Genomic DNA, 10,155 nt, shown 5'->3' on the forward strand with positions numbered 1-10,155 from the left:
AACAAACTTTCACACTGTCCTCATTAGGCAGAATCATCAGATATAATGAGACATCTGTTTTCGAAACTGACACTGACAGGCGTATCTGTCAGAGATGAGAGAGGTATTTCAACCCTGCAGAAAGTCGTCAGTGCTCTCAAATAGACTCATTTAGTACAAGAGTAATCAAAAGCATTAATTTTGCAACTAATTTGATGTTTTTAAAATATAAGTAATATACACCACAGTTCAAAAGTTTGGGGTCAGTGATGTTTTTTTTTTTTTTTTTTTAATTTATACTTAAATTAAATAATACATTTATTCAGCAAGGAAGCATTAAATTGATCAAAAGTGACAGTAAAGACATTTATAATGCAGAATTCAAATAAATGTTGTTCTTTTGTGCTTTCTATTCTTCAAAGAATCCTGGAAAATGTTTCAGTTTTCACAAAAATAGCAGCAAATGTTTTCAACATTCAGCAGCAAATTAGCATATAATAATGATTTTTGAAGGATCATGTGACACTGAAGAGTAATGGCGTAATTATGCTGAAAATTCAGCTTTCTATCACAGGAATAAATTACATTTTAAAATATTTTAAAATAGAAAACATTTATTTTTAATTGTACTTATATCTCAAACTTTAACGGTATTGTAAATAAAATGGAAGTGTTCCTTATTTAGTTGCATATGATTATTTTGAACGTTTTTAAACACTACGGATTACATTACAGATTTTTATTTTAGAGACATTAAACGTGTATCAACAGCATATTTATAGAAGTATATTCGTAAAAAAACTGCAAGATATTTGTTCACATACGTTACAGAATCAGGGCGCCATCTGTCTTCACCCGACGACGGCGTGTTCCGGATATGACGCAGGACGCGCCGTATTTAAACTTGTTTTCAGTATCACGGAAGTGAAACAAAACCGTTTCCACAGATTGATGTTGTTATACTGCTATACTTAAATAGTCATTCTTGTGCGTAAGTAAATACTTTGTTTTATTCCGATTGGTTTTTTTAATATATAAATCAGATTGTTTTTTATTAAATCAAGCAGAACTTTCGCTATTATTCGCTGTAACTGCTTTTACAGTTATAGTATATAGGAGGTCTACGAGTCCTCTTCATTTTGATTTTATTATGGTTAGTTTTACACGTATGAAAAAACTCTTTTATGTCCAGACATCACTCCAGACATGGCAGCGAAGGGGGCAAAGGAGACTCTCGTGAATAAACTAGGTTTTAAAAGCAGCAGCTCAAAGTCAATGGAGATGGAGATAGAGAAACTGAAGAGAGAGAATCAGCAGCTGAAGAAAAGTCTAGAGGACATAAAGAAGGCTGGAAAACATCAACACAATCATTCAGACTCTGACAAAGCCAAACTTCTGGAGGTGAATTTATTCCTTTATACCTGAAATCAGATGGAACTCTGTTTAAAATGACAAAAAGAAAACCAAGATGTCTATAGATGTCATATTTACAGAGCTGTGTATATGTAGAGAGAGAGATGTAATGTTCTCTACATTTTCTCATTATTATTTCATGAAGTGAAAGATTATCACTACTAACATATTTTCACGTTTTGAAACTCCATTGTGTCACAGAGGATTCTGGCCCTGGAGACGCTGAGGGAGAGAAACTCCCAGCAGCTGCTGGGGAAGGAGCAGGAGATCTGCGGCCTCAAACAGCAGCTGCGCGCCGCTCACAGGGAGGTGGTGTCTTCACTGCAGAGCCAGCTCGAGCAGAAACAACAGGAGGCCGAACAGAGAGAGAAACAGTTCCAGGCTCTCTCAAAGGAGACCGAAGACCTGAAAAACAAGTATTGTGCAGTTTCTGAGAGGTGTGACACACTTGAGAAACAAAAGGTAGGGGATTTGACTTTAGACCCTTCGTATGGCATTAGGGCTTTCTTTAATTTAAGTTTTATTTTAAGCGTACTGTTAAGAATTTTGAGCTTGAAATGCACAGTTTCTACTTTCTGTCATGAACTACTGTCATGACTATGGTTAAATAAGATGAATAAATAAATGTATATGGGTCGACGACATAACGGGTCATTTTTTTGTCCAAAGGCCTTAATAATAATAAAAAAACAAAGATATGACATTCAAAGTATGTAAGGTAGTACAACTAGATCTGTTCTATTGAATCCAAAAGGTTTTAATTATATTTTGCTACATATAAAGTTATTTTAAAGAAATTGAAGTGTCAAAAGGTCATTCGGTTTAACTGTCCAAAGGCCAATACAGCCATTTCATTTGTGATTAAACTATCTTAAATCTATATATTTTTTATTCTGGCGTGATTTTATAACATCATATATCAACATAGTGTGAAATGGTATTAAAATTATGTGTAGGAGTTGTTGCTTTGTTATGAGAAAGAATGTCCGGAAAAATTAATTTCATTGATGTCATTTGGAGTAACCAATATAAAGGGACCGTTTTGGATCAAGCCATGGGCACGCTCAAACCGGTGCGCGGCGTTTTGCTACGGTTTCCTGGTTGAGCAACATGTTTCCTGGAAACGGTTTGCAACGGGGTTTGAGATACGTTTTCTCTTGTTTGGTGGGTGTGTCAAAAATCTCAGCCCAATCAGCAGCAACATAAACCACGCGGTATTAAAGAGACAGCTCGCACAATGGGTCCAAGTAAAGTCGTTTACAAATGTGTCCGCTGCAGCTCGGTATATGCAACAATTTAAGATATTAGAAGACATGTTTGTCGTAAGAGTTTTATAGTAAAAATATAGCATATCAATTCTTTGAAAAGAACACAAAGAATGGCCTTCTCAGCTGCCATAGTTGCAACTCTTGCGTCATCAGAACAGGGAGTTCAACGCACCACCGTTTCCGTTTAAAAAACGTTTCGCAACGTTTTGTCGGGGCTGACCTCTGTGTTCAATATCATGTGACAGGATGTGACATCATTCAGACACCTGCAAAGAACCACATGGTCGTGAAGCAAAGTAACTAATTCTCTCTTACCTATATGAAAAATTCATGTTTTCACTTGCTCATATGCATGTCCCGAAACATCAGGTCATTCGGTACAACTGCTATAAAACATGGAAAATGTTGTAATATTTTAAAAACTTGTACTAAATATAAAATGTTTGATTTTCATTTTGCTAGCTAGCTAGATATCAGCCTGTTAGCATTCTTTGAAAATATCATTCGGTATAACCAAAAGTGTCATTTGGTTAAACCGAATGACTTTTTTAGGGACAAATTTTGTCCATCTTGTAAAAAATGACAAAAGCAGTGTTAATTGATTATAAAAAAAAAAAAACAGATAATCTCATTGTTAACACTTAATAAAACTTCAAAATTAATTCTCCATTATGTTTTTTTACACTTTTAAAAACCTTATTCGTCAATGACCCATATATATTTATAATGTATAATATTAATATACATACATACACTGCTGGGTAGATTAGTTACAAAATTGTAGTCAGTTACTGATTCCAAATTACATGACAAATTATTAGTTATTGTAAAAAATTAGTTAATGTAATCTAGATTACTAATTTTAGGGATTACTTTTTAGATTACTTTTAACCTAACTCGTTTATCACATTGACTTGAAAAGGATAATTTTGTACCATATCAATGTAAAAATGCAAAGAGAAAGATAGACAGGGTTTCTTATAATGAGGTTTGTGATGAAACTGCAGGGGGTTTTAAATTTAATGGAAAGCTATTAATTAATTAAATCATAAAAATTAAAATAAAAAACAAAATAAAATATTTACTATTTTTTACCTGCATGTCATGTGACCATTAACTGACATCAGAGAACCATGAACTTTGTTTTATTATTATTTATTTTTATTATTGACCTAACTTATTAATTTAAAATTTATTAGGGTAAAGATGTTCACCTGACAAAATCTTATTTAACCATAGTCATGAGTGATGACAGTAGTTTCCTGTCATTTAGCGTCAAGGCATTTCCAGGCAAATGAGTGCATGATGAGGTTCATACACTAGATGGCAGCATTTCATCAAACACAACTATTTTCTTACCCTGAGAAGTCGACCTAACTAGTGCTGAAGGAGTGACGTTAGTAGACCACAACTAATTCTTTTATTTATGATGACATAATAAAAAATATAATTATATATTATATATTTGAATCTAAATTGTTTTATTGAGCCGATATCATTGGTCAACTCAATCACACAGACTTCTGTTCTGTCAAGAAGAGTTCAGACTTCATTGATTCAGTTCAGAGTTCAGGAAAATCATGTGCTACCAACACTATTCTAAGGTTAATGTTCAGGTTAGGGGTTTGTATTTGTGAAGGAAATCAGCACAATGTAACCTTCACAAATTATGCTAGCATTTCATCTTTTTAAGAGATCGTCAGCCTGTTGACAAGTTAAAGTTCCTGTTCTAATCAGTTTGACAGGTCTCAGCAGGTTATTGGTCAAAAATGTGCTCGGTTTGCACTATACAAGATTGGTGTTGTAGCTTGTAGGGGTGTAAATCTTACAATTCATCACCATACCAACTGATATTGATTCTCTTAGCCAGCGCTACGATATTTGCTGATGCCTCAAAGCATGCTGTGATAACATTCAATATATCGATACTACAGTATTATGTGCCTATTTTCCCACAACCAGTTACTTTTTTTATTAACTCACAAATGCAAGCAAAATATAACATGAACATTTAATGGAACACTATGAAAATTTCAAATCCTGTATCTCAACTGGAACATCCACAACAAAAAATGTCTTTTAAATAATATAGAAAAGTAATCAAAAGTTGCACATGACATTATCAACGTTTGATGACAGCTCTGTGCCAGTTTGACCTCGTTTATACTTGGACATCTTTTTGCACATTGCATCTATGCATCATTTTGTTTGTTAATCATTTAATGGATGCAATGATCCATATGGATGTGTCAATGTTTAGGGCTTGTTCACACACAAAGAGTTTTTGCTTTGAAAAACACGCAACACAAGCAGTGAAATGGGGAAAAAACGCATGGTCTTGAGGTGCATTTTTTAAAAAGTTGAACTGATTTAAACTTGAGCGCCGCGTTTTTAGAATGCCGTGTGATGCGTGAAAAGCTGCAAAAGATGCAAGACGCTGAGAGCAACGGTTATGAAAGGCCAAAAGGTTCAAAAACGTGAATTTTAACACATTAACAATATGTAAAATACATGTATTTAACGCGTATGCGTGAAATGCGCGTTAAATACATGTATTTTATGTGTTGTTGATGGGTTAAAATTCACGTGTTTTTGAACCGTTTAGCCTTCCATATAAACGGTCATACACATCCATCTAGCAAGTGTAACATAGAAAAACAATGAGCGTATTGGAATGAAAAAATGCATTTGGTGTGAACGGCCCCTTAAAGATCAGGGCTAGTATCCCATAAACTGGTTATCACTGAAGTAATTTGTCTAAGATGTGAAAGGTTTCATCTTCTTTTATAATATGAGATGCATTTAGCTTCTTTGCACTTTCATTTTTAATCATCATAACACATTTGTCTAGTGTTTATTTTAAGACATTTTTGTGTCATTGGTCTCCCGACAGGTTCCATCTGGTGAGCTTGCGTCAGTGCAGGAGCAGTTGCGAGATGTGAGTTCGCAACCTAAGAGTTCAGATAATAGCTTCCTGGTGCTGTCTGCTAGACTCATGTGTTGTTGTTGTTGTTCCTCTCTCTGTTTTTGAGTACAGGCTCTGGAGAAGAACCATAACTGGCTTGTTTATGACCAGCAGCGTGAGGCCTATGTTCAGGGCGTCTTAGCCAGGACCAAGGAGTTAGAGACGCAGTTAAATGAAGCAAATCAAGCACTCCAACAACAGCTCAAAGAAGCCAGTTCAGATGGTAAATACTCTTTAAAGACACTCAAAGTGGCCTGAATAAAATATCACCATTCATTGTCTCTTCTTGCCCCACAGGCCAGTCTGGGCAGGAGGCTCAGCGTGAGCTGGAGGCCGAACGGGCCCGGGTCAGCCGGATCCAGGCAGAACTTGAGGATCTGAGAGGGAGGTATGAGGAGAAGAGCAGGGAAGCAGCTCAGGCCCGAGAGCAGCTTCTGGAGGAGAGGAAAAGAGACCGGGAGGCTCTGCAGGAGGAGAGGAGGTGTTCATCAGAGCGAACTGCTCGACTGCAGGGTGAGCTGGAGGATGAGAGGAAGAGGGTGGCTGAACTACTGATGCAGGTACGTATGCAGATTTTTCTGCACTATTAATTAATAATACGTAAAATATACTTATTTTATTTATTAATCGACAGTTTTTAGAAAAATTACTTAAACTTTTTGACTTATTTGACTTAATAAACTTAATGACTACCACAGTTTGCTATGGGAGAGTACTAAACCAGAAGAACATCATTTATCTGAAATATAAAGCTTTTGTAACATTAGAAATGTCTTTACTGTCACTTTTGATTAATTTAATGCATCCTTGCTAAATAAAAGTATTAATTTCTTTCAAAAAAATAAAAATTACTGACCCTAAACTTTTGAACAGTAGTGTATAATGTTACAAAAGCTTTCTATTTCAGATAAATGTTGTTCTTTTGAACTTTGTATCCATCATGAATCCTGAAAAAAGGAAAATGTACACAACTGTTTTCAATATTAATAATAAATGTTTCTTGAGAAGCAAATCATCATATTTGAATGATTTCTGAAGGATCATGTGACACTGAAGACTGGAGTAATGATGCTGAAAATTCAGCTTTGATCACAGGAATAAATTACATTTTACAATATATTCAAATAGAAAACGGTTAATTGTAAAAGTATTTCACAACATTACTGTTTTTACTGTATTCTGTATCAAATAATCGCAGTCTTGGTGAGCAGAAGAGGCTTCTTTTAAAAAATTAAAAAATCTTACCAATCTGAAACTTTTGAATGGTAGTCTATAGCCAAATGAATCGATATTGAATTGAATTAAATCGAAATCGGAATTGAATCAAATCGCAAGCTTGTGAATCAAAATAGAAGTGTGAAATTTGTGTCACTGCCCAGCTCCAGGCGGCATTTCCCAGAAGCATTGTGAGCCTAATTTGTTTATAGAGGCTATTGGTTCAAGTGGTTTCTACTGTCTATTTTGGCTTACAGTGCTTTTGGGAAATACATCCTTGTATTGGTATCTACTCATTTCTTTTGACAGTGTAGGGGAATTTACAGTTAAAGACCCAAAGACCAGATGTGATGAATAAAGACCCAGAGTCAGAGTTTAAAAAAATAAATTGAAGAAAATTTTACTGAAAAATAGCAGAAGCCAGCTTCAAGACTCACAAGGAGTTCGTAGGCCATTCTGCGCACATTCATGTTTCCACAACAATTATACTCTAACAGAGTCTACTAACTACGTCATTACTTCAGGTTGAATGATTCTGATTGATTAAAGGATTAGTTCACTTTCAAATGAAAATTACCCCAAGCTTTACTCCCCCTCAAGCCATCCTAGGTGTATATGACTTTCTGACGAACACAATCAGAGATATATTAATAAATATCCTTACGCATCCGAGCTTTATAATGTCAGTGAGCAGGATCAATGAGTATGAGCTGAAGAAAGTGTCTCCATCCACATCCATCCATTATAAACATACTCCACACGGCACCGGAAGGTTAATAAAGGCTTTCTGAAGCGAAGCGATGCATTTAACAAGTTATGAAGTAAAATATCTAGCTTCCGCCAGACCACCTTCCGTATTCAACTTATGAAGGAAGTGTAAAACTCTTGCAGTTCAAAAAGCTTACACTACGTCCTATGCCTTCCCTAATCAACTTACGGAAAAAGTTTAACTGATGTGACACCAGTTTACACTTTCTTCGTAACTTGAATACGCCAGGATATATAATATATATATTGAAGCAGCAGTGGATTCCAGAATCCACCCCCCGTTAACAGACATACTATTTTCTAGATAAAAATAGCAAATTTTTTCTTTTTTGAAAGGTGAACCTATTACAGAAATCCCTGATGAATCGGCAGGAGGAGCAGAAAAGAATTGCTATACTGGAACAACAGGTATTCAGATCACCCTTCAACACTAGCTTTCATTGATGAATGAAATTCCTGGGTCAGTAACATAATACTTTTTATTTTATTGTATTTAATTTTTTGTCTTGCTCATGTTTGACATGTAAAATGACATTGAAAAATGCTGAAAAGTACAATCCCCCTAAACAAACACACCCCTCCCTTCATTGCTCCGCCCCCAATATGCACTTACACGCAATACAAGAGTCTCTTTATCATATCTGAAGCGATGCAAAATAATGCTTTGTGAAAAATAAAGCAAAAATGATGAAACGACAACCTCACCGTCAGTTTTCAGGCCTCTCCAGCTCTGGAAAGCTTTTCTAATATTAACGCGGATCCTAAAGCTCTTTACCCTTCTTTTTCCAGTGATATTCCTCTCTGACCTTTTCTCTTTTGTAATGTCTCTCAGCCATTACACTTTCTACAGTCTTTCTTCAAATCTCCCTCTTGCTCACTCTCTCTCCTCCCCCATCATGAGTGGACACACCCCCTACTGCTGATTGGCTACAAGTGTGTTGTTTTGTTCGTACCAATCCACTTTCAAAAATCGCTTACTGCACCTTTAATGGTTACACCACATGACATATTTTTAAACCATATGAAGCCAATATGAATTTCTAAGACATGCATTTTAAACTAGACGTTTTTTTATACCCTTATTTGTCATTGACCATCCTACAGATCCATTTGTCAGCCAAAGAATCTGAAAATGAAAAACTAGACCGTCAAAGTTTACAGCACCAACTGCACAAAGTTTTGAAAGAGCTGCGGAAGGCCAGAGACCAGATTACACGCCTGGAGTCTTCCGTAAGTTTTTCCTTGATGCGTCCCGACATGATCATTGATATTTTTATCATATTATTGTGTAATAATGTGCCTGTATTGACCTTGTGCCTCAGAAACAGCAGAGAGAGTCTCGTTTCTCTGAGCCCAGCTCATGTAACAGGATGGATTTTGAAAGATTGACTATTCAAGATCGAACCACGTCTCCATCTAAAGTTCATAACATACTAGATGAGAGTGTCCTGGAGTGTCCGAACTGTGGCGCTTCGTACCCCACCAGCCAGCACAGAGAGCTGCTCGCCCACCTCGACTACTGCTTCAGCTAAACCTGCTTCACATCACATGCTTCTTTCCACTGTGTATATAAACGTCATTATTTAGAGTGATTTTGTCTTGGTTGATTGTAGTCACCATTCCAAAGAAATGTTTCAGCATTTTATATGAGCTTTTTTTTTTTTTTTTTTTTAAGAACAGTCATTCTTGAATTTGAAAAGTTTGAAGGGACTTTTCTTTTATTCATAAAAGTATTTGTTTATATGGGGCATATTTAAAATATTTTAATTTATGAATTCAAATATATGTTATTTTCTTAGTTCGCTTTTGGTGACCAGGTTGCTCTTTGACATGCAGTTTGCATACATGCAATAAGTAATAATCAATATTCAACATTTAAATCAGTGTTGTACCTAAAAAAAAAAAAAAAAAAAATACCATTTTTCACACAGTCCTTCACTGAATTGTTTACTTGAATAAAAGGAAAAAGACAAAAAAACAGTTTGGCTTGTTTCCTAGTTTTCCCTTGTATCCTCGTGGTACCTCTGAAGTGTTACTTGTCTAGGAACGATTCCAATCCATCAGTCCTGACTTTGCAAACCAAATCTGTCTTAAATTAGACTGCATGTGTAAATCCTGCATTAAACTATTTAAAGATGGGATTAGGTGAAGGCACAGTAGCCGAAGGAGAACAAGTTTATTAATGGTTCGCTTCCAGGAAGTGCCATGTACAATTTCACTGCCAGGTAAGCAATAAGTATAATTGGCAACAAGAAATACAAATTATAGAATCCTTCTGAAAAGAAAAAAAAAAAGCATATGCTTCAGACATTGTCTATATGTAATCTAGATTAAATCAATAGATCCCTGGCTGTCTGTGAAGACACAGGACATACAAAATATATATAGGCTAAATACACAGGGCTTGACATTGGCTAATGGTTTTCCAAAGTTACTAGCCGCTCAGCATTTTCACTGGCCACAAGTTTGTTTTGGGGAAATTACCTTTTATTAAGGGTTTGACAATATCTTATGAGACAATATATAATACTGGGTTCACAAGATGAG

At 35.6% G+C, this 10,155-nt stretch overlaps 1 protein-coding gene across 2 annotated transcripts; it reads left to right on the forward strand.

Annotated features, from left to right (window-relative positions):
* Window positions 1-823: 823 nt before the first annotated feature.
* On the forward strand, window positions 824-9,588 carry cep55l (centrosomal protein 55 like). 2 transcript variants are annotated; one of them, XM_051914315.1, is made up of 9 exons: window positions 824-970; window positions 1,172-1,380; window positions 1,594-1,854; window positions 5,554-5,598; window positions 5,698-5,848; window positions 5,923-6,185; window positions 7,945-8,016; window positions 8,713-8,838; window positions 8,931-9,588. In XM_051914315.1, the coding sequence occupies exons 2-9, from the start codon at window positions 1,186-1,188 to the stop codon at window positions 9,138-9,140; spliced, it is 1,323 nt and encodes a 440-aa protein (XP_051770275.1). In that variant the 5' UTR covers window positions 824-970; window positions 1,172-1,185; the 3' UTR covers window positions 9,141-9,588. The 2 variants fall into 2 exon arrangements, with proteins under 2 accessions (XP_051770275.1, XP_051770276.1); XM_051914316.1 differs by having other exon boundaries at window positions 843-966.
* The last annotated feature ends 567 nt before the right edge of the window (window positions 9,589-10,155 follow it).

Source organism: Ctenopharyngodon idella, chromosome 12 (genome assembly GCF_019924925.1).
Source record: "Ctenopharyngodon idella isolate HZGC_01 chromosome 12, HZGC01, whole genome shotgun sequence".
NCBI lineage: Eukaryota > Metazoa > Chordata > Actinopteri > Cypriniformes > Xenocyprididae > Ctenopharyngodon > Ctenopharyngodon idella.

Bases quoted from the DNA above. Each gene is read 5' to 3' on its own strand.
- cep55l (XM_051914315.1), top strand. From the start codon at position 1,186: ATGGCAGCGAAGGGGGCAAAGGAGACTCTCGTGAATAAACTAGGTTTT. The intron at 5,599-5,697 runs GTGAGTTCGCAA...TTTTGAGTACAG, and splicing joins TGCAGGAGCAGTTGCGAGAT to GCTCTGGAGAAGAACCATAA. The intron at 6,186-7,944 runs GTACGTATGCAG...CTTTTTTGAAAG, and splicing joins TGGCTGAACTACTGATGCAG to GTGAACCTATTACAGAAATC.